This window comes from Petromyzon marinus, unplaced genomic scaffold, assembly GCF_048934315.1.
Source record: "Petromyzon marinus isolate PM22_M1 ecotype Great Lakes invasive population unplaced genomic scaffold, UKy_Petmar_22M1.pri1.0 PM_G_Scaffold_9, whole genome shotgun sequence".
Taxonomy (NCBI): Eukaryota; Metazoa; Chordata; class Hyperoartia; order Petromyzontiformes; family Petromyzontidae; genus Petromyzon; species Petromyzon marinus.
In genome coordinates, this window is record NW_027423046.1 from 4,692,479 (window position 1) to 4,718,965 (window position 26,487).

The following is a 26,487-nucleotide window of genomic DNA, read 5'->3' on the forward strand; positions in this document are numbered from 1 at the left end:
CCACATATACAGAGACAATTTCAACCGAGAGGAAGGAATTCTGGCTTAGGAATCATTGGAAGGATTTGATAAACCATTTCGGGTCTTAAATGATTGTTCACACTTATGGTGGCTTCCAGACTGCATCCATTATTTTCGTCTCCCCCCTCCTCTATCCCCAACATATATGGACTCGTCCATCTGAATGACTGTCAAATCGCTCTCCGTGGTGCTAACGTTAAAAAAACGCCACTTTTTTATTTTCTTGCTGTGGTTTTCACACCTGATGATGATTGCTTGTGTTGCAGTCGAAACGTCGTGAGAATTTTATTGTTTTATATTTTTATTATTTGATTGTTTCCCTTCTACGTGGTGACTTTACCAAAAGAACCAAGAATAGTTCATAGTTCCATTTATTTGGTATAGCCCTGTGAGCCATTCGGCTCTTGAATTGGGTGCAACCGCAACATACAAAAACATGAACAAGAAAACATCTTAAAGTGATTACGTGACTGTGCAAACAGAAAATCCAGGAAAAAAACATCAAAATATTCCTGAAATAGCACCGTACACCAACGCTGTGTGCAAAAATCCCAGTGGGATGCAAGTCAAACAACAACAACAACAACAACCACAAGACAACTAAGATTAAGGCCATCAGTCTAACTCCGTGCTACAATAAACAAAAACATGGCCAAACCAAAAAAACGTTTTCGAAATCACCAAAATAGAGCCATAAATGCAATGTAACCGTGATCATAGGGACTGTGACCGAACTTTTAACAATAAACTACATAAATAACATGTAACACCAAACCCTAGAGCCATAGCTGGCTGCAAATATGAATCCCTGCAGTCACGAAAGCTTTAAATCAACATTTATTATTACTCCGCTAACACCTTTCACTTTCACACGCCGCTATTTTTTTGCGACAAGAGGTTTCATTACCACAGGTTACACGTGCAGTGGGCCCAAGACGAGGCGAGACGGTTCGCTAGAGGCAACACGTTTATTCAACAAGGGAACCACAGCACAGAGGGGTGACGACCCCTCACAGCCGATAACCTCAGGAGGCAGTCCCTCCACACTACGGTGCCCTTACTCTGGTTCTAGCGCTAACCCTACACTGGTTATGTCTGAACCCGACCCTAGCCAGGGTCACTGGGCTCTTCGCTTCAGGGTCTTCAGAGTCTTCAGGGTAGTGCTCAGAGTCTTCTTCAGAGCTTCAGGTGGACAAGGACCGCCAAACCCGTTCAGGGGTCCGGCTTTTATCCCCGTTCCAGGGTCTCTCTGCCCCTGGCCAAGCCTTCTGGAACTCTCTAGGGGGCCCTGGAACATCCCTCAGCCCCCCCCCCCCTCCCCTCTTGGGGTCTGGGGGCCCTGTTCGTCCCACCTGGTCTGTACACCACCCCCTGTTGACGCATGTCCGCTTTACAGGTCAGCTCCCGTGGTAATACGCATACAGCCCAACATGGCGCTACATCATCCCCCCCCCCCCCCCCCCCCCCGTAGCATCCAGGCGTCTGCTACGTTCACAGGAAGCCCTAGACGCATGCACGAATATGCTCAAGGTGCCATGTCATACGTTCGAGCGTATGGATGTCCCCGACTTATTTATTACCTTTACATGTAATCCAACTTGGCCTCAGATAAAACAAAAAAAGTAATAACTTTCATTCGGCCAGACACCTAGCCGTCGATACGACTTCACAGCCAGGGTGTTCAGACAAAAGCAAGTCAAATTCATCGAGAGCATTCACTGAGAGTCGTGTTTTTTGGAGAAACAAGATGCTGGATGTACTCAACTGAGTGGCAGAAACGAGGACTTCCACATCATAGGGGTTTCCCCTTTTTTTCTGGCAACAAAACTGAAACCTTTTGGCGTCCTCTGGTCGAGCACCAATTGGGTCGAGGCTCTAAAGAAAGCCGTCCCTTGGTCTGGACCAATCGGTTTCAAGGACAATGCCACATATATTATCATAGTGCGTGTGTTTTGTTTGCATTTTGACTGCAGGTATTGTGGTTAATGCAGTAGACATGAATCCTTGTAAAAAGGTTTCAGTTTTGTTGCCAGAAAAAAGGGGAAAAACCCCTATTATTATATTTTGGTACTGGCAAAGGAGGTCTAATGATGTAGATGACTTCCCCACGCTCATATTTTAATCCGGCTGAAAGAAAAAAATCATCCAATCCAAATCGATGTTATATCTGCCGAGTTTCCAAATCCAGAGGAAGACCCAAAATCTGTTTGCAGTAGTGACCGCAAATATGATTCATGGGCCATGCAGAAACCTTAATGTCAATGTAGCAGCATGTATGAAGGATATAGAGAGCAGCAAGAAATATCCGAGACAATTTATTAAAGACACACAAACTGGAGATGATGGATATCCTCGCTATAGAAGGTGAGCTCCAGCAGACGGTGGATACACAGCAAGACTGAAGATTAGAGGCAACGCGGAAATCGAAATGGACAACAGGTGGGTTGTTCCGTATTCTCCGCTTCTTTCTAAAATGTTTCAGGCGTAGATGTGTTGACCACGCTCCACCTCCTCCAGTCAGTGTGTGTATCATGGTGTGTGTGTCAGTGTGTGTGTCAGTGTGTGTCTGAGTGGCTGGGTCATGTAGCCCGCATGCCCAGCCACCGCTTGCCGAAACAGCTTTTGTTTGGCCGGATTGAGGGGGCTAAGCGGGCGCGGCACGGGCTAGAGAAGAGATGGAGTGATGTGGTACAGGAGGACGTGGAGCTGAGTGGACTTGCCGATGACTGGTACCAGCGGTGTCAAGATCGGCCTCTGTGGAGGAGGCTCGTGAAGGATGCTACTGGGCAGTTGGAGGCAGTCGCCCTCCAACAACAACGGAGGGCGGAGGAGCGACGCTCACAACAGCGAGCGGAGCGCCGGGTGGCTAAAGCACAGCAGGTTGGCACAGTAGGGGGCACAGGTGGTGCATCAGCCAGTCATCTCAGTCAGTCGACCCGTGGCACCTGGGTCTGCCCCGTGACCTCCTGCCAGCGGGCGTTCGACACTTCACGTGGCCTCAGGGTGCACATAGCCTGGCACAAGCGTCGTGGTGACGTCACCGCCACTTAGTGGCGAATGGCGGTTGTTGTTGTTGTCTGAGTGTGTGTGTGTCAGTGTGTGTGTCAGTGTGTGATTAACTCTCTGCTTTATTGACCTGGTCAAGGCCTATGATACCATCAGTAGGCCTGGGCTCTGGGTTGTTCTTCGTGCTTTTGGAGTACCTGACCCTCTGCTCACGATCATTAAGGACCTTCATGATGGTGAGCGGGCCCGGGTAAAACTACGTGGCCGGGAGTCAGAGCCATTCCCTGTACACCTTGGGGTGCGACAGAGATGTCCTCTGGCTCCCATATTATTTAACATCTATTTTGACCACGTAGTTCGTGAAGCCTTCAATAGCTGTACCGGGGGAATCTCCATATGGTACAGATATAATGGGAGGCTGATCAATGCCCGGGTGCGGTCAAGGGATGGCTCCCTATTGCTCAACCACGTTATGTATGCTGATGATTTGGTAATAGCTGCTCAGTCAGAGGAGGAGTTGGAGACGCTGCTGCTGAGACTGGAGCGTGCCACTAAGAAGTGGGGCCTTACCATCAGCCCCACCAAAACTAAGCACCTGCCTGGGTATTTTGTACCATCGGACACTCCACCCCCACAACTCCCAATCGTTGATGGGGCAGTTGTGGAGAGAGTGGAGAGTTTCCCATATCTGGGCAGTGTGCTTATGACTGGCTCCAGTTTAACAGCAGAGGTCTCACTCCGAATCAGTCGAGCGGCAATATCTTTTCATCGGTTGCGTAACGCTGTGTGGAAGCTACCTGGTCTGTCGCTCCGCACTAAGGTTCAGGTCTTCTTGGCCATGGTCATTCCCTCCCTTCTCTACGCTTGCGAAACGTGGACCCCCCTAATGGAACATCTTCGCCGGTTAGAAACATTTAGTCTGGCCTGCCTACGATCCATCCTGGGTTTAAGCAGACTGGATTGTGTGAAAGATCTGGGCAAGGTCCCATCAGTGAGCTCCTCCGGCGGGCAAGGCTGCGATGGCTGGGTCATGTAGCGCGCATGCCCAGCCACCGCATGCCGAAACAGCTTTTGTTCGGCCGGATTGAGGGGGCTAGGCGGGCGCGGCACGGGCTAGAGAAGAGATGGAGTGATGTGGTACAGGAGGACGTGGAGCTGAGTGGACTTGCCGATGACTGGTACCAGCGGTGTCAAGATCGGCCTCTGTGGAGGAGGCTCGTGAAGGATGCTACTGGGCAGTTGGAGGCAGTCGCCCTCCAACAACAACGGAGGGCGGAGGAGCGACGCTCAGAAAAACGAGCGGAGCGCCGGGTGGCTAAAGCACAGCAGGTTGGCACAGTAGGGGGCACAGGTGGTGCATCAGCCAGTCATCTCAGTCAGTCGACCCGTGGCACCTGGGTCTGCCCCATGACCTCCTGCCAGCGGGCATTCGACACTTCACGTGGCCTCAGGGTGCACATAGCCTGGCACAAGCGTCGTGGTGACGTCACCGCCACTTAGTGGCGAATGGCGGTTGTTGTTGTTGTTGTCAGTGTGTGTGTCAGTGTGTGTGTGTCAGTGTGTGTCTGAGTGACTGAGTGTATGAGTGAGTGACTGAGTGACTGTCTGAGTGAGTGACTGAGTGTCTGAGTACGTGTCTGAGTGACTGAGTGTCTGAGTGTCTGAGTGAGTGTCTGAATGAGTGACTGAGTGTCTGAGTGAGTGACTGAGCGAGTGACTGAATGAGTGTCTGAGTGAGTAACTGAGTGACTGAGTGAGTGTCTGAGTGAGTAACTGACTGACTGTGTCCGAGCGAGCGAGTGAACCACTCCCAACGCCCTCACCCGCTGGCCTGGAGTCTCCTCACCCTCCTCCTCACCACCCTACACCTCACCACCCAGCCCCTCCTCACCACCCTACACCTCACCACCCAGCCCCTCCTCACCACCCTACACCTCACCACCCAGCCCCTCCTCACCACCCTACACCTCATCTGCTCCTCCTCACCCTGCATCTCCCCTCCAGCTGGTGTATCTCAGCCATGATGTCGTCTATCTGCTTGAGAATCCGGCACTCCTCCACCCTCTTGAGACTCGCCACCCTCTCCTCCTCCTCCACCTCCTCCTCGTCGCCCGACTTGCAGTCGCCATCATCGGCTGCACTGCGTGATCTCCGTAGTCCCCTCCTCCTCCTCCTCGTCCTCTTCTTCTTCTTCCTCCTCCTCCTCCTTCTCCTCGTCCGCCACCTCCTCATCGTCTCGTGCTATGTCGACACTCGGCTGCAGGCGGCTGGCGTAAAATTTCAGCAGCAGCCTGCGGACGCCCCCCGTAGACTCCACCACCTCCTCCTCCTCCTCCTCGTTCCTCTGCTCCTTCACCTCGTCACCCTCCACCACTACCTCCCCCTCCTCCTCCTCGTCGTCCCTCCGCTCCTTCACCTCGTCACCCTCCACCACCACCTCCCCCTCCTCCTCCTCGTCGTCCCTCCGCTCCTTCACCTCGTCACCCTCCACCACCTCCTCCGGCGTTGAAGACGACGACGACGACGACGATGCGTCCGAGAACGACCAACAGTTGGACGACGATGACGACGCTCTCTGCTGCCGGTATTGTTGCTGAATTTGTTTCCGTCGCTGCCGCTGCTTCTCCAGGGCGCGACCCCGGCGCCTCTCGGTGGGTGGCGGCGGCTCAGCCAGCGGCCGCGGCATCAGCGAGGAGAAGTGGAACGTCGCCCCACGCGGGGCCGAGCGCCGCTTGCCCGCGACCGCCGGCGCCAGCAGCGTCGGAGGAGGAGCCGGCGGCGTCGGAGGAGACGGAGGAGGCGGAGGAGGCGGAGGAGCGTGGCAGGTAGAGGAGCCCGGGCAGGGATTGGGATTCGGTCCCGCCGGGCAATCCGCCGCCGCCGCTGCCTCCCGCCGCTTGCTTAGCGGTGACCGCCCGGCCAAAACCTCCTCCTCCTCTTCCTCCGCCGCCGCCTCGGCCTCCTCTTCCCCTCCTCCTCTCGCTCCTCCTCCTCCGCCCCTCCTGCTGCTCCCCCTCCTGCCCACGCCCTGCCACCAAAAGTCGAAGTGTCTCTTCCGCGCCGCACGCGGTCCAACCGCGGCCTCCCTGCGTCTCTCCGCCTCCTCCGCCTCCTCCTTGCCCGCCGCCTCGTCAGCGCCGAGCGCCGGCCCCGACTCTCCGCCGCCGTCTCCACGCTCCGGGGCGACCCTCGGGCCGATTCCCGGCGTCGGCGTCGTCCGGGCGCCGCCGCTGCCGCCGCTGCCGCCGCGGGAGCTCTCCTGGGGGGGCGCCGCCGCCGCCGCCGCCGGAGTCTCCCGGCAGCGGCGCCCCCCCTCGAGAGCCCGGAACGTCACGGGGCGACGAAGATGACGGTCGCGGCGGGGAGGCCCCGGCGCGGGCCCCGGCCCCCTGGCGTCGTCATCGTGGAGCGGGCGAGCGACCTTGAAGGGCGCCGCGTGGGACTCGGCTCCTCCTCCTCCGGCGTCGTCCGCGGAGCGCTTGGGCACCCGGATGGGCCAGGAGGAGCGAGCCCTCACGGAGGGGGCGGCCGTGGCCGTGGCCGGGGCCGGGGCCCGGGCCGGGGGAGGCCGTCTGGGAGGCCACTGGTGAGGGGGGAGGGCCGGAGGAGAGGGAGGAGACGCGGGATCAGATTCCAGCATTCAGCACGCAAACGTCCTGGTAGTGGTGGTGGTATTGGTGGTAGTGGTGGTGGTCAGTGATTGTAGTGATGTTGGTAATGGTGGTGGTGATGGTAGTGATTGTAGTGTACGGTAGTAGTGGTGGTGGTGGTATTGGTGGTAGTGATGGTAGTGTATGGTAGTAGTGGTGGTGGTGGTGGTAATGGTGGAAGTGGCGGTAGAAGTGGTGGTGGTGATGGTGCTAGTGGTGGTGGTAGTAGTGGTGGTGTAATGGTGGTGGTAGTGTTGCTGGTAGTAGTGGTGGTAATGGTGGTGGTGGTAGTGATGGTAGTGTATGGTAGTAGTGGTGGTAATGGTGGAAGTGGTGGAAGTGGTGGTGGTGCTAGTGGTGGTGGTAGTAGTGTTGGTGTAATGGTGGTGGTAGTGTTGGTGGTAGTAGTGGTGGTAATGGTGGTGGTGTCCGGCAAAACAACCCCCTACCTCCTTGTGGTGCCGGACGGGCAATGCTGCCGTGGGCAGTGCCGGGGGGGAGGGCCAATTCGGATTGGCCTTTCCCCTCATGGCGTTTGTAACCACCACAGTGGCTAAGTGGGAGCTCTGGACAGGTGTGAAGGGCTGGAAACCCCTCCACCTCCAATTAATTACCACTAAACCACGACCACAACATTTTATAAATAAGCTTGTGCCGGAGGCCCCGGGGGGACAGGCGTCTATGACGTCTCCTGACCAAACCCCATTTGGCGGAGCCAGGAGACTGAATCCTTCCTCTCGGGGCTCCTCCAAAAACAACAAAAAAAACACTACGTGTGGCCACGTGGAATGTTCGAATGCTCACTGCGGAGGAGAGGCTGCCACTCCTCTGTCAAGAGCTGGACCGGTACCGCCTGGATCTCTGTGGTAATAAGGAGGTCCTGTGGACCGGCTCTGGCTCCTGCCACCATGAGGGGTGGACAGTCCTCTATACGGGGCAGGAGACTGCCAAACAACAGGGTGTGGCTCTTTTTCTGAATAAAAGAATGAAGGGCTGTGGGAGCGTGGTGATGAGGTGTGGGAAGCTGTAAGCTCCAGGCTACTTTGGGCTCGCCTTCCCATCAACCACAGGCGAGGAGTGGTGGTCATGGTAACTTATGCCCCCACCAAAGACGAACATCCGTGGAGGGATGCAAGCAAGGCCAATGAGTCAAATGCCTTCTATGACCTCCTGTCACAGGTGCTGGCTAAAGTGGCCCCTCGGGATAGTCATCTTGTTGGGTGACTTCAATGCCCAAGTTAGTCATGATGCTGGCACCTGGTCTGGAGTAATTGGAAGGCATCGGGCAGATCAGCTCAATAACAACGGCAGGAGGCTGCTAAATTTTTGTGCAGCCCATGGGCTTGTAATTACCAACACACTGTTCCGGCATCGGAGCATCCACACCACATCATGGATGCATGCCGGGTCCAAGCAAGAACATCTGCTGGACTACATAGTGACTGAACAGCGAATGCGAGCCCATGTCCTTGACACCAGGACCGACCGCGGAGCTGATCTGCCCACTGACCATCGACTTGTCATCTGTAAGATGCACCTGCAATTCTTCCACTCCGGTGGTGGGTGTACACCCAGGACCCCATTCAAACCCATAGTGGCATGGTCTCAGCTAGCTGATGAAAGTTACAAACGAGAATTTCATCATCGCTTGCGGCTGGGATTGGCATCGTCTCCCACTCCTCTTGATGTCGAGGGGAAATGGGCGAGGTTTAGGACTGTCGCTCATGTAGTTGCAATGGCTGCTTTGGGTACACGGTCCAGACCTCCCCAGAGACCCTGGCTGACAAGAGGAGGTGTTCAAGCTGGCTGAGAAAAATCGACAGGCCCACTCTCATTGGCTACAGCGTCCCACGTCGGAGAATGAGGAGGCTTACCGCAGCCTTCGCTCGGAGGTTCGGGGAGCCGTGAGGCGCTGCAAGGATGGGTGGTGGTCGCGGGTTGCTGAGGAGATGGAGTCTGCCTCAGTGGCCCGCGATCACAAATCTCTATTTAACTCCATCAAAAAAGTAACCTGCAGCGCCACACCTATTACCGTCATTAGGGGAAAGAACGGTGATCCAATATCCGACCCCGAGGAACAGGTTTGCAGATTTTCTGAGCATTCCTGAGGTCCTAGTAAAGGGGAAATCCCTCAGCCAGGAAAACGTGGGACAAAGTGGGGATGACCCTGCTGAGGTTGCGGTGCCTCAAATATTGGAGGAAGTCACCCACTGTGATTGGCTGGCTGAGGTGCCATCCGTTGACGACAGCAAGTTGGCACAGTAGGGGGCACAGGTGGTGCATCAGCCAGTCGTCTCAGTCAGTCGACCCGTGGCACCTGGGTCTGCCCCGTGACCTCCTGCCAGCGGGCGTTCGACATTTCACGTGGCCTCAAGGTGCACATGGCCTGGCACAAGCATCGTGGTGACGTCACCGCCACTTGGTGGCGAACTGCGGTTGTTGTTGTTGACAGTGGAGCTGCTGGTAGTATATTTGGAGTGTGAGTGTCTCTCGCCTCGTGGTCACGTGGATTTGTTTCTGGTTCCTCCGGTTTCCCCCCCTCCAGATTTAGAATTAACATCACGCATTTAAAATATTTAACTGCAATACATTTCCACACGATGAAGTCACTTTGTGTTGAGCTTTCATTTGTGATGGGCAGGTCGCTTGTGACATTAAAGACTATCAGTACACAGTACACATTAAAGACTATCAGTACACTCACCATACTTAATAACCATTACTACAGTCTACATTATAGACTGTCAGTACACTCACCATACAAAATAACCATTACTACAGTCTACATTATAGACTGCCAGTACACTCACCATACTTAATAACCATTACAACAGTCTACATTATAGACTGTCAGTACACTCATTCAGCTTAATAACCATTACTACAGTCTACATTATAGGCTGTCAGTACACTCACCATACTTAATAACCAGGCTACAGTCTACATTATAGACTGTCAGTACACTCACCATACTTAATAACCAGGCTACAGTCTACATTATAGACTGTCAGTACACTCACCATACTTAATAACCATTACTACAGTCTACATTATAGACTGTCAGTACACTCACCCAGCTGAATAACCAGGCTACAGTCTACATTCTAGACTGTCAGTACACTCACCATACTTAATAACCATTACTACAGTCTACATTGTAGACTGTCAGTACACTCACCATACTTAATAACTATTACTACAGTCTACATTATAGACTGTCAGTACACTCACCATTCTTAATAACCAGGCTACAGTCTACATTATAGACTGTCAGTACACTCACCCAGCTGAATAACCAGGCTACAGTCTACATTATAGACTGTCAGTACACTCACTCAGGTTAATAACCATTACTACAGTCTACATTATAGACTGTAAGTAAACTCACCATACTTAATAACCAGGATACCGTCTACATTGTAGACTGTCAGTACACTCACCATACTTAATAACTATTACTACAGTCTACATTATAGACTGTCAGTACACTCACCATTCTTAATAACCAGGCTACAGTCTACATTATAGACTGTCAGTACACTCACCCAGCTGAATAACCAGGCTACAGTCTACATTATAGACTGTCAGTACACTCACTCAGGTTAATAACCATTACTACAGTCTACATTATAGACTGTAAGTAAACTCACCATACTTAATAACCAGGATACCGTCTACATTATAGACTGTCAGTACACTCACCATACTTAATAACCATTACTACAGTCTACATTATAGACTGTCAGTACACTCACCCAGCTGAATAACCAGGCTACAGTCTACATTCTAGACTGTCAGTACACTCACCATACTTAATAACCATTACTACAGTCTACATTATAGACTGTCAGTACACTCACCATACTTAATAACCATTACTACAGTCTACATTATAGACTGTCAGTACACTCACCCAGCTGAATAACCAGGCTACAGTCTACATTCTAGACTGTCAGTACACTCACCATACTTAATAACCATTACTACAGTCTACATTATAGACTGTCAGTACACTCATTCAGCTTAATAACCATTACTACAGTCTACATTATAGACTGTCAGTACACTCACCATACTTAATAACCAGGCTACAGTCTACATTATAGACTGTCAGTACACTCACTCAGCTTAATAACCATTACTACAGTCTACATTATAGACTGTCAGTACACTCACCCAGCTGAATAACCAGGCTACAGTCTACATTCTAGACTGTCAGTACACTCACCATACTTAATAACCATTACTACAGTCTACATTGTAGACTGTCAGTACACTCACCATACTTAATAACTATTACTACAGTCTACATTATAGACTGTCAGTACACTCACCATTCTTAATAACCAGGCTACAGTCTACATTATAGACTGTCAGTACACTCACCCAGCTGAATAACCAGGCTACAGTCTACATTATAGACTGTCAGTACACTCACTCAGGTTAATAACCATTACTACAGTCTACATTATAGACTGTAAGTAAACTCACCATACTTAATAACGAGGATACCGTCTACATTGTAGACTGTCAGTACACTCACCATACTTAATAACTATTACTACAGTCTACATTATAGACTGTCAGTACACTCACCATTCTTAATAACCAGGCTACAGTCTACATTATAGACTGTCAGTACACTCACCCAGCTGAATAACCAGGCTACAGTCTACATTATAGACTGTCAGTACACTCACTCAGGTTAATAACCATTACTACAGTCTACATTATAGACTGTAAGTAAACTCACCATACTTAATAACCAGGATACCGTCTACATTATAGACTGTCAGTACACTCACCATACTTAATAACCATTACTACAGTCTACATTATAGACTGTCAGTACACTCACCCAGCTGAATAACCAGGCTACAGTCTACATTCTAGACTGTCAGTACACTCACCATACTTAATAACCATTACTACAGTCTACATTATAGACTGTCAGTACACTCACCATACTTAATAACCATTACTACAGTCTACATTATAGACTGTCAGTACACTCACCCAGCTGAATAACCATTACTACAGTCTACATTATAGACTGTCAGTACACTCACCATACTTAATAACCATTACTACAGTCTACATTATAGACTGTCAGTACACTCACCATACTTAATAACCATTACTACAGTCTACATTATAGACTGTCAGTACACTCACCATACTTAATAACCATTACTACAGTCTACATTATAGACTGTCAGTAAACTCACTCAGGTTAATAACCATTACTACAGTCTACATTATAGACTGTCAGTACACTCACCATACTTAACCATTACTACAGTCTACATTATAGACTGTAAGTACACTCACCATACTTAATAACCATTACTACAGTCTACATTATAGACTGTCAGTACACTCACCATACTTAATAACCATTACTACAGTCTACATTATAGACTGTCAGTAAACTCACTCACCATACTTAACCATTACTACAGTCTACATTATAGACTGTCAGTACACTCACCATACTTAATAACCATTACTACAGTCTACATTATAGACTGTCAGTACACTCACCATACTTAATAACCAGGCTACAGTTTACATTATAGACTGTCATTACACTCACCATACTTAATAACCAGGCTACAGTCTACATTATAGACTCTCAGTACACTCACCATACTTAATAACCATTACTACAGTCTACATTATAGACTGTCAGTACACTCACCATACTTAATAACCATTACTACAGTCTACATTATAGACTGTCAGTACACTCACCATACTTAATAACCATTACTACAGTCTACATTATAGACTGTCAGTACACTCACCATACTTAATAACCATTACTACAGTCTACATTATAGACTGTCAGTACACTCACCATAATAAATAACCATTACTACAGTCTACATTATAGACTGTCAGTACACTCAGCTTAATAACCAGGCTACAGTCTACATTATAGACTGTCAGTACACTCACTCAGCTTAATAACCATTACTACAGTCTACATTATAGACTGTCAGTACACTCACCATACTTAATAACCAGGCTACCGTCTACATTATAGACTGTCAGTACACTCAGCTTAATAACCAGGCTACAGTCTACATTATAGACTGTCAGTACACTCACTCAGCTTAATAACCATTACTACAGTCTACATTATAGACTGTCAGTACACTCACCATACTTAATAACCAGGCTACCGTCTACATTATAGACTGTCAGTACACTCACCATACTTAATAACCATTACTACAGTCTACATTATAGACTGTCAGTACACTCACCCAGCTGAATAACCAGGCTACAGTCTACATTCTAGACTGTCAGTACACTCACCATACTTAATAACCATTACTACAGTCTACATTATAGACTGTCAGTACACTCACCATACTTAATAACCATTACTACAGTCTACATTATAGACTGTCAGTACACTCACCCAGCTGAATAACCATTACTACAGTCTACATTATAGACTGTCAGTACACTCACCATACTTAATAACCATTACTACAGTCTACATTATAGACTGTCAGTACACTCACCATACTTAATAACCATTACTACAGTCTACATTATAGACTGTCAGTACACTCACCATACTTAATAACCATTACTACAGTCTACATTATAGACTGTCAGTAAACTCACTCAGGTTAATAACCATTACTACAGTCTACATTATAGACTGTCAGTACACTCACCATACTTAACCATTACTACAGTCTACATTATAGACTGTAAGTACACTCACCATACTTAATAACCATTACTACAGTCTACATTATAGACTGTCAGTACACTCACCATACTTAATAACCATTACTACAGTCTACATTATAGACTGTCAGTAAACTCACTCACCATACTTAACCATTACTACAGTCTACATTATAGACTGTCAGTACACTCACCATACTTAATAACCATTACTACAGTCTACATTATAGACTGTCAGTACACTCACCATACTTAATAACCAGGCTACAGTTTACATTATAGACTGTCATTACACTCACCATACTTAATAACCAGGCTACAGTCTACATTATAGACTCTCAGTACACTCACCATACTTAATAACCATTACTACAGTCTACATTATAGACTGTCAGTACACTCACCATACTTAATAACCATTACTACAGTCTACATTATAGACTGTCAGTACACTCACCATACTTAATAACCATTACTACAGTCTACATTATAGACTGTCAGTACACTCACCATACTTAATAACCATTACTACAGTCTACATTATAGACTGTCAGTAAACTCACTCAGGTTAATAACCATTACTACAGTCTACATTATAGACTGTCAGTACACTCACCATACTTAACCATTACTACAGTCTACATTATAGACTGTAAGTACACTCACCATACTTAATAACCATTACTACAGTCTACATTATAGACTGTCAGTACACTCACCATACTTAATAACCATTACTACAGTCTACATTATAGACTGTCAGTACACTCACCATACTTAATAACCAGGCTACAGTTTACATTATAGACTGTCATTACACTCACCATACTTAATAACCAGGCTACAGTCTACATTATAGACTGTCATTACACTCACCATACTTAATAACCATTACTACAGTCTACATTATAAACTGTCAGTACACTCACTCAGCTTAATAACCATTACTACAGTCTACATTATAGACTGTCAGTACACTCACCATACTTAATAACCAGGCTACAGTCTACATTATAGACTGTCAGTACACTCACAATACTTAATAACCATTACTACAGTCTACAATATAGACTGTCAGTAAACTCACCATACTTAATAACCATTACTACAGTCTACATTATAGACTGTCAGTACACTCACCATAATAAATAACCATTACTACAGTCTACATTATAGACTGTCAGTACACTCAGCTTAATAACCAGGCTACAGTCTACATTATAGACTGTCAGTACACTCACTCAGCTTAATAACCATTACTACAGTCTACATTATAGACTGTCAGTACACTCACCATACTTAATAACCAGGCTACCGTCTACATTATAGACTGTCAGTACACTCAGCTTAATAACCAGGCTACAGTCTACATTATAGACTGTCAGTACACTCACTCAGCTTAATAACCATTACTACAGTCTACATTATAGACTGTCAGTACACTCACCATACTTAATAACCAGGCTACCGTCTACATTATAGACTGTCAGTACACTCACCATACTTAATAACCATTACTACAGTCTACATTATAGACTGTCAGTACACTCACCCAGCTGAATAACCAGGCTACAGTCTACATTCTAGACTGTCAGTACACTCACCATACTTAATAACCATTACTACAGTCTACATTATAGACTGTCAGTACACTCACCATACTTAATAACCAGGCTACAGTCTACATTATAGACTGTCAGTACACTCAGCTTAATAACCAGGCTACAGTCTACATTATAGACTGTCAGTACACTCACTCAGCTTAATAACCATTACTACAGTCTACATTATAGACTGTCAGTACACTCACCATACTTAATAACCAGGCTACCGTCTACATTATAGACTGTCAGTACACTCACCATACTTAATAACCATTACTACAGTCTACATTATAGACTGTCAGTACACTCACCCAGCTGAATAACCAGGCTACAGTCTACATTCTAGACTGTCAGTACACTCACCATACTTAATAACCATTACTACAGTCTACATTATAGACTGTCAGTACACTCACCATACTTAATAACCAGGCTACAGTCTACATTATAGACTGTCAGTACACTCACCCAGCTAAATAACCAGGCTACAGTCTACATTATAGACTGTCAGTACACTCACTCATCTTAATAACCATTACTACAGTCTACATTATAGACTGTCAGTACACTCACTCAGGTTAATAACCATTACTAGTCTACATTATAGACTGTCAGTACACTCACCAAGGTTAAGAACAAGGCTACAGTCTACATTATAGACTGTCAGTACACTCACTCAGGTTAATAACCATTACTACAGTCTACATTATAGACTGTCAGTAAACTCACCATACTTAATAACCATTACTACAGTCTACATTATAGACTGTCAGTACACTCACCATAATAAATAACCATTACTAGAGTCTACATTATAGACTGTCAGTACACTCAGCTTAATAACCAGGCTACAGTCTACATTATAGACTGTCAGTACACTCACTCAGCTTAATAACCATTACTACAGTCTACATTATAGACTGTCAGTACACTCACCATACTTAATAACCATTACTACAGTCTACATTATAGACTGTCAGTACACTCACCGTACTTAATAACCATTACTACAGTCTACATTATAGACTGTCAGTAAACTCACTCAGGTTAATAACCATTACTACAGTCTACATTATAGACTGTCAGTACACTCACCATACTTAACCATTACTACAGTCTACATTATAGACTGTCAGTACACTCACCATACTTAATAACCATTACTACAGTCTACATTATAGACTGTCAGTACACTCACCGTACTTAATAACCATTACTACAGTCTACATTATAGACTGTCAGTAAACTCACTCACTATACTTAACCATTACTACAGTCTACATTATAGACTGTCAGTACACTCACCATACTTAATAACCATTAATACAGTCTACATTATAGACTGTCAGTACACTCACCATACTTAATAACCAGGCTACAGTTTACATTATAGACTGTCATTACACTCACCATACTTAATAACCAGGCTACAGTCTACATTATAGACTCTCAGTACACTCACCATACTTAATAACCATTACTACAGTCTACATTATAAACTGTCAGTACACTCACTCAGCTTAATAACCATTACTACAGTCTACATTATAGACTGTCAGTACACTCACCATACTTAATAACCAGGCTACAGTCTACATTATAGACTGTCAGTACACTCACAATACTTAATAACCATTACTACAGTCTACATTATAGACTGTCAGTACACTCACCATACTTAATAACCAGGCTACAGTCTACATTATAGACTGTCAGTACACTCACAATACTTAATAACCATTACTACAGTCTACATTATAGACTGTCAGTACACTCACCATACTTAATAACCAGGCTACAGTCTACATTATAGACTGTCAGTACACTCACAATACTTAATAACCATTACAACAGTCTACATTATAGACTGTCAGTGCACTCACCATACTTAATAACCATTACTACAGTCTACATTATAGACTGTCAGTACACTCACCATACTTAATAACCATTACTACAGTCTACATTATAGACTTTCAGTACACTCACCCAGCTTAATAACCAGGTTACAGTCTACATTATAGACTGCTAGTACACTCACTCAGCTTAATAACCATTACTACAGTCTACATTATAGACTGCCAGTACACTCACCATACTTAATAACCATTACTACAGTCTACATTAAAGACTATCAGTACACTCACCATACTTAATAACCATTACTACAGTCTACATTATAGACTGTCATTACACTCACCATACTTAATAACCAGGCTACAGTCTACATTATAGACTCTCAGTACACTCACCATACTTAATAACCATTACTACAGTCTACATTATAAACTGTCAGTACACTCACTCAGCTTAATAACCATTACTACAGTCTACATTATAGACTGTCAGTACACTCACCATACTTAATAACCAGGCTACAGTCTACATTATAGACTGTCAGTACACTCACAATACTTAATAACCATTACTACAGTCTACATTATAGACTGTCAGTACACTCACCATACTTAATAACCAGGCTACAGTCTACATTATAGACTGTCAGTACACTCACAATACTTAATAACCATTACTACAGTCTACATTATAGACTGTCAGCACACTCACCATACTTAATAACCATTACAACAGTCTACATTATAGACTGTCAGTGCACTCACCATACTTAATAACCATTACTACAGTCTACATTATAGACTGTCAGTACACTCACCATATTTAATAACCATTACTACAGTCTACATTATAGACTTTCAGTACACTCACCCAGCTTAATAACCAGGTTACAGTCTACATTATAGACTGCTAGTACACTCACTCAGCTTAATAACCATTACTACAGTCTACATTATAGACTGCCAGTACACTCACCATACTTAATAACCATTACTACAGTCTACATTAAAGACTATCAGTACACTCCCCATACTTAATAACCATTACTACAGTCTACATTATAGACTGTCAGTACACTCACCCAGAATTAATAACCATTACTACAGTCTACATTATAGACTGTCAGTACACTCACCATACTTAATAACCAGGCTACAGTCTACATTATAGACTCTCAGTACACTTACCATACTTAATAACCATTACTACAGTCTACATTAAAGACTATCAGTACACTCACTCAGCTTAATAACCATTACTACAGTCTACATTATAGACTGTCAGTACACTCACTCAGGTTAATAACCATTACTAGTCTACATTATAGACTGTCAGTACACTCACCCAGCTGAATAACCAGGCTACAGTCTACATTATAGACTGTCAGTACACTCACTCAGGTTAATAACCATTACTACAGTCTACATTATAGACTGTAAGTAAACTCACCATACTTAATAACCAGGATACCGTCTACATTGTAGACTGTCAGTACACTCACCATACTTAATAACTATTACTACAGTCTACATTATAGACTGTCAGTACACTCACCATTCTTAATAACCAGGCTACAGTCTACATTATAGACTGTCAGTACACTCACCCAGCTGAATAACCAGGCTACAGTCTACATTATAGACTGTCAGTACACTCACTCAGGTTAATAACCATTACTACAGTCTACATTATAGACTGTAAGTAAACTCACCATACTTAATAACCAGGATACCGTCTACATTATAGACTGTCAGTACACTCACCATACTTAATAACCATTACTACAGTCTACATTATAGACTGTCAGTACACTCACCCAGCTGAATAACCAGGCTACAGTCTACATTCTAGACTGTCAGTACACTCACCATACTTAATAACCATTACTACAGTCTACATTATAGACTGTCAGTACACTCACCATACTTAATAACCATTACTACAGTCTACATTATAGACTGTCAGTACACTCACCCAGCTGAATAACCAGGCTACAGTCTACATTCTAGACTGTCAGTACACTCACCATACTTAATAACCATTACTACAGTCTACATTATAGACTGTCAGTACACTCATTCAGCTTAATAACCATTACTACAGTCTACATTATAGACTGTCAGTACACTCACCATACTTAATAACCAGGCTACAGTCTACATTATAGACTGTCAGTACACTCACTCAGCTTAATAACCATTACTACAGTCTACATTATAGACTGTCAGTACACTCACCCAGCTGAATAACCAGGCTACAGTCTACATTCTAGACTGTCAGTACACTCACCATACTTAATAACCATTACTACAGTCTACATTGTAGACTGTCAGTACACTCACCATACTTAATAACTATTACTACAGTCTACATTATAGACTGTCAGTACACTCACCATTCTTAATAACCAGGCTACAGTCTACATTATAGACTGTCAGTACACTCACCCAGCTGAATAACCAGGCTACAGTCTACATTATAGACTGTCAGTACACTCACTCAGGTTAATAACCATTACTACAGTCTACATTATAGACTGTAAGTAAACTCACCATACTTAATAACCAGGATACCGTCTAAATTATAGACTGTCAGTACACTCACCATACTTAATAACCATTACTACAGTCTACATTATAGACTGTCAGTACACTCACCCAGCTGAATAACCAGGCTACAGTCTACATTCTAGACTGTCAGTACACTCACCATACTTAATAACCATTACTACAGTCTACATTATAGACTGTCAGTACACTCACCATACTTAATAACCATTACTACAGTCTACATTATAGACTGTCAGTACACTCACCCAGCTGAATAACCAGGCTACAGTCTACATTCTAGACTGTCAGTACACTCACCATACTTAATAACCATTACTACAGTCTACATTATAGACTGTCAGTACACTCATTCAGCTTAATAACCATTACTACAGTCTACATTATAGACTGTCAGTACACTCACCATACTTAATAACCAGGCTACAGTCTACATTATAGACTGTCAGTACACTCACTCAGCTTAATAACCATTACTACAGTCTACATTATAGACTGTCAGTACACTCACCCAGCTGAATAACCAGGCTACAGTCTACATTCTAGACTGTCAGTACACTCACCATACTTAATAACCATTACTACAGTCTACATTGTAGACTGTCAGTACACTCACCATACTTAATAACTATTACTACAGTCTACATTATAGACTGTCAGTACACTCACCATTCTTAATAACCAGGCTACAGTCTACATTATAGACTGTCAGTACACTCACCCAGCTGAATAACCAGGCTACAGTCTACATTATAGACTGTCAGTACACTCACTCAGGTTAATAACCATTACTACAGTCTACATTATAGACTGTAAGTAAACTCACCATACTTAATAACCAGGATACCGTCTACATTGTAGACTGTCAGTACACTCACCATACTTAATAACTATTACTACAGTCTACATTATAGACTGTCAGTACACTCACCATTCTTAATAACCAGGCTACAGTCTACATTATAGACTGTCAGTACACTCACCCAGCTGAATAACCAGGCTACAGTCTACATTATAGACTGTCAGTACACTCACTCAGGTTAATAACCATTACTACAGTCTACATTATAGACTGTAAGTAAACTCACCATACTTAATAACCAGGATACCGTCTACATTATAGACTGTCAGTACACTCACCATACTTAATAACCATTACTACAGTCTACATTATAGACTGTCAGTACACTCACCCAGCTGAATAACCAGGCTACAGTCTACATTCTAGACTGTCAGTACACTCACCATACTTAATAACCATTACTACAGTCTACATTATAGACTGTCAGTACACTCACCATACTTAATAACCATTACTACAGTCTACATTATAGACTGTCAGTACACTCACCCAGCTGAATAACCAGGCTACAGTCTACATTCTAGACTGTCAGTACACTCACCATACTTAATAACCATTACTACAGTCTACATTATAGACTGTCAGTACACTCACCATACTTAATAACCATTACTACAGTCTACATTATAGACTGTCAGTACACTCACCCAGCTGAATAACCATTACTACAGTCTACATTATAGACTGTCAGTACACTCACCATACTTAATAACCATTACTACAGTCTACATTATAGACTGTCAGTAAACTCACTCAGGTTAATAACCATTACTACAGTCTACATTATAGACTGTCAGTACACTCACCATACTTAACCATTACTACAGTCTACATTATAGACTGTAAGTACACTCACCATACTTAATAACCATTACTACAGTCTACATTATAGACTGTCAGTACACTCACCATACTTAATAACCATTACTACAGTCTACATTATAGACTGTCAGTAAACTCACTCACCATACTTAACCATTACTACAGTCTACATTATAGACTGTCAGTACACTCACCATACTTAATAACCATTACTACAGTCTACATTATAGACTGTCAGTACACTCACCATACTTAATAACCAGGCTACAGTTTACATTATAGACTGTCATTACACTCACCATACTTAATAACCAGGCTACAGTCTACATTATAGACTCTCAGTACACTCACCATACTTAATAACCATTACTACAGTCTACATTATAGACTGTCAGTACACTCACCATACTTAATAACCATTACTACAGTCTACATTATAGACTGTCAGTACACTCACCATACTTAATAACCATTACTACAGTCTACATTATAGACTGTCAGTACACTCACCATACTTAATAACCATTACTACAGTCTACATTATAGACTGTCAGTAAACTCACTCAGGTTAATAACCATTACTACAGTCTACATTATAGACTGTCAGTACACTCACCATACTTAACCATTACTACAGTCTACATTATAGACTGTAAGTACACTCACCATACTTAATAACCATTACTACAGTCTACATTATAGACTGTCAGTACACTCACCATACTTAATAACCATTACTACAGTCTACATTATAGACTGTCAGTAAACTCACTCACCATACTTAACCATTACTACAGTCTACATTATAGACTGTCAGTACACTCACCATACTTAATAACCATTACTACAGTCTACATTATAGACTGTCAGTACACTCACCATACTTAATAACCAGGCTACAGTTTACATTATAGACTGTCATTACACTCACCATACTTAATAACCAGGCTACAGTCTACATTATAGACTGTCATTACACTCACCATACTTAATAACCATTACTACAGTCTACATTATAAACTGTCAGTACACTCACTCAGCTTAATAACCATTACTACAGTCTACATTATAGACTGTCAGTACACTCACCATACTTAATAACCAGGCTACAGTCTACATTATAGACTGTCAGTACACTCACAATACTTAATAACCATTACTACAGTCTACAATATAGACTGTCAGTAAACTCACCATACTTAATAACCATTACTACAGTCTACATTATAGACTGTCAGTACACTCACCATAATAAATAACCATTACTACAGTCTACATTATAGACTGTCAGTACACTCAGCTTAATAACCAGGCTACAGTCTACATTATAGACTGTCAGTACACTCACTCAGCTTAATAACCATTACTACAGTCTACATTATAGACTGTCAGTACACTCACCATACTTAATAACCAGGCTACCGTCTACATTATAGACTGTCAGTACACTCAGCTTAATAACCAGGCTACAGTCTACATTATAGACTGTCAGTACACTCACTCAGCTTAATAACCATTACTACAGTCTACATTATAGACTGTCAGTACACTCACCATACTTAATAACCAGGCTACCGTCTACATTATAGACTGTCAGTACACTCACCATACTTAATAACCATTACTACAGTCTACATTATAGACTGTCAGTACACTCACCCAGCTGAATAACCAGGCTACAGTCTACATTCTAGACTGTCAGTACACTCACCATACTTAATAACCATTACTACAGTCTACATTATAGACTGTCAGTACACTCACCATACTTAATAACCAGGCTACAGTCTACATTATAGACTGTCAGTACACTCAGCTTAATAACCAGGCTACAGTCTACATTATAGACTGTCAGTACACTCACTCAGCTTAATAACCATTACTACAGTCTACATTATAGACTGTCAGTACACTCACCATACTTAATAACCAGGCTACCGTCTACATTATAGACTGTCAGTACACTCACCATACTTAATAACCATTACTACAGTCTACATTATAGACTGTCAGTACACTCACCCAGCTGAATAACCAGGCTACAGTCTACATTCTAGACTGTCAGTACACTCACCATACTTAATAACCATTACTACAGTCTACATTATAGACTGTCAGTACACTCACCATACTTAATAACCAGGCTACAGTCTACATTATAGACTGTCAGTACACTCACCCAGCTAAATAACCAGGCTACAGTCTACATTATAGACTGTCAGTACACTCACTCATCTTAATAACCATTACTACAGTCTACATTATAGACTGTCAGTACACTCACTCAGGTTAATAACCATTACTAGTCTACATTATAGACTGTCAGTACACTCACCAAGGTTAAGAACAAGGCTACAGTCTACATTATAGACTGTCAGTACACTCACTCAGGTTAATAACCATTACTACAGTCTACATTATAGACTGTCAGTAAACTCACCATACTTAATAACCATTACTACAGTCTACATTATAGACTGTCAGTACACTCACCATAATAAATAACCATTACTAGAGTCTACATTATAGACTGTCAGTACACTCAGCTTAATAACCAGGCTACAGTCTACATTATAGACTGTCAGTACACTCACTCAGCTTAATAACCATTACTACAGTCTACATTATAGACTGTCAGTACACTCACCATACTTAATAACCATTACTACAGTCTACATTATAGACTGTCAGTACACTCACCATACTTAATAACCATTACTACAGTCTACATTATAGACTGTCAGTAAACTCACTCAGGTTAATAACCATTACTACAGTCTACATTATAGACTGTCAGTACACTCACCATACTTAACCATTACTACAGTCTACATTATAGACTGTCAGTACACTCACCATACTTAATAACCATTACTACAGTCTACATTATAGACTGTCAGTACACTCACCGTACTTAATAACCATTACTACAGTCTACATTATAGACTGTCAGTACACTCACCATACTTAATAACCATTAATACAGTCTACATTATAGACTGTCAGTACACTCACCATACTTAATAACCAGGCTACAGTTTACATTATAGACTGTCATTACACTCACCATACTTAATAACCAGGCTACAGTCTACATTATAGACTCTCAGTACACTCACCATACTTAATAACCATTACTACAGTCTACATTATAAACTGTCAGTACACTCACTCAGCTTAATAACCATTACTACAGTCTACATTATAGACTGTCAGTACACTCACCATACTTAATAACCAGGCTACAGTCTACATTATAGACTGTCAGTACACTCACAATACTTAATAACCATTACTACAGTCTACATTATAGACTGTCAGTACACTCACCATACTTAATAACCAGGCTACAGTCTACATTATAGACTGTCAGTACACTCACAATACTTAATAACCATTACTACAGTCTACATTATAGACTGTCAGCACACTCACCATACTTAATAACCATTACAACAGTCTACATTATAGACTGTCAGTGCACTCACCATACTTAATAACCATTACTACAGTCTACATTATAGACTGTCAGTACACTCACCATACTTAATAACCATTACTACAGTCTACATTATAGACTTTCAGTACACTCACCCAGCTTAATAACCAGGTTACAGTCTACATTATAGACTGCTAGTACACTCACTCAGCTTAATAACCATTACTACAGTCTACATTATAGACTGCCAGTACACTCACCATACTTAATAACCATTACTACAGTCTACATTAAAGACTATCAGTACACTCACCATACTTAATAACCATTACTACAGTCTACATTATAGACTGTCATTACACTCACCATACTTAATAACCAGGCTACAGTCTACATTATAGACTCTCAGTACACTCACCATACTTAATAACCATTACTACAGTCTACATTATAAACTGTCAGTACACTCACTCAGCTTAATAACCATTACTACAGTCTACATTATAGACTGTCAGTACACTCACCATACTTAATAACCAGGCTACAGTCTACATTATAGACTGTCAGTACACTCACAATACTTAATAACCATTACTACAGTCTACATTATAGACTGTCAGTACACTCACCATACTTAATAACCAGGCTACAGTCTACATTATAGACTGTCAGTACACTCACAATACTTAATAACCATTACTACAGTCTACATTATAGACTGTCAGCACACTCACCATACTTAATAACCATTACAACAGTCTACATTATAGACTGTCAGTGCACTCACCATACTTAATAACCATTACTACAGTCTACATTATAGACTGTCAGTACACTCACCATATTTAATAACCATTACTACAGTCTACATTATAGACTTTCAGTACACTCACCCAGCTTAATAACCAGGTTACAGTCTACATTATAGACTGCTAGTACACTCACTCAGCTTAATAACCATTACTACAGTCTACATTATAGACTGCCAGTACACTCACCATACTTAATAACCATTACTACAGTCTACATTAAAGACTATCAGTACACTCCCCATACTTAATAACCATTACTACAGTCTACATTATAGACTGTCAGTACACTCACCCAGAATTAATAACCATTACTACAGTCTACATTATAGACTGTCAGTACACTCACCATACTTAATAACCAGGCTACAGTCTACATTATAGACTGTCAGCACACTCACCATACTTAATAACCATTACAACAGTCTACATTATAGACTGTCAGTACACTCACCATACTTAATAACCAGGCTACAGTCTACATTATAGACTGTCAGCACACTCACCATACTTAATAACCATTACAACAGTCTACATTATAGACTGTCAGTACACTCACCATACTTAATAACCATTACTACAGTCTACATTATAGACTGTCAGTACACTCACCATAATAAATAACCATTACTAGAGTCTACATTATAGACTGTCAGTACACTCAGCTTAATAACCAGGCTACAGTCTACATTATAGACTGTCAGTACACTCACTCAGCTTAATAACCATTACTACAGTCTACATTATAGACTGTCAGTACACTCACCATACTTAATAACCATTACTACAGTCTACATTATAGACTGTCAGTACACTCACCATACTTAATAACCATTACTACAGTCTACATTATAGACTGTCAGTAAACTCACTCAGGTTAATAACCATTACTACAGTCTACATTATAGACTGTCAGTACACTCACCATACTTAACCATTACTACAGTCTACATTATAGACTGTCAGTACACTCACCATACTTAATAACCATTACTACAGTCTACATTATAGACTGTCAGTACACTCACCGTACTTAATAACCATTACTACAGTCTACATTATAGACTGTCAGTACACTCACCATACTTAATAACCATTAATACAGTCTACATTATAGACTGTCAGTACACTCACCATAC

The 26,487-nt window shown here is 43.0% G+C and overlaps 1 protein-coding gene across 1 annotated transcript in view; it reads right to left on the reverse strand.

Annotated features, from left to right (window-relative positions):
• Positions 1-1,197: 1,197 nt before the first annotated feature.
• LOC142921850 (uncharacterized) overlaps positions 1,198-26,487 on the reverse strand; it is a 57,399-nt gene continuing 32,109 nt past the window's right edge. Inside the window, exons 2-3 of the mRNA XM_076063184.1 lie at positions 5,444-6,610; positions 1,198-1,203 (exon numbers count right to left, since the gene is read on the reverse strand). Coding sequence (XP_075919299.1) covers positions 1,198-1,203; positions 5,444-6,610 — 1,173 coding nt within the window. The remainder of the gene's footprint in view (positions 1,204-5,443; positions 6,611-26,487) is intronic.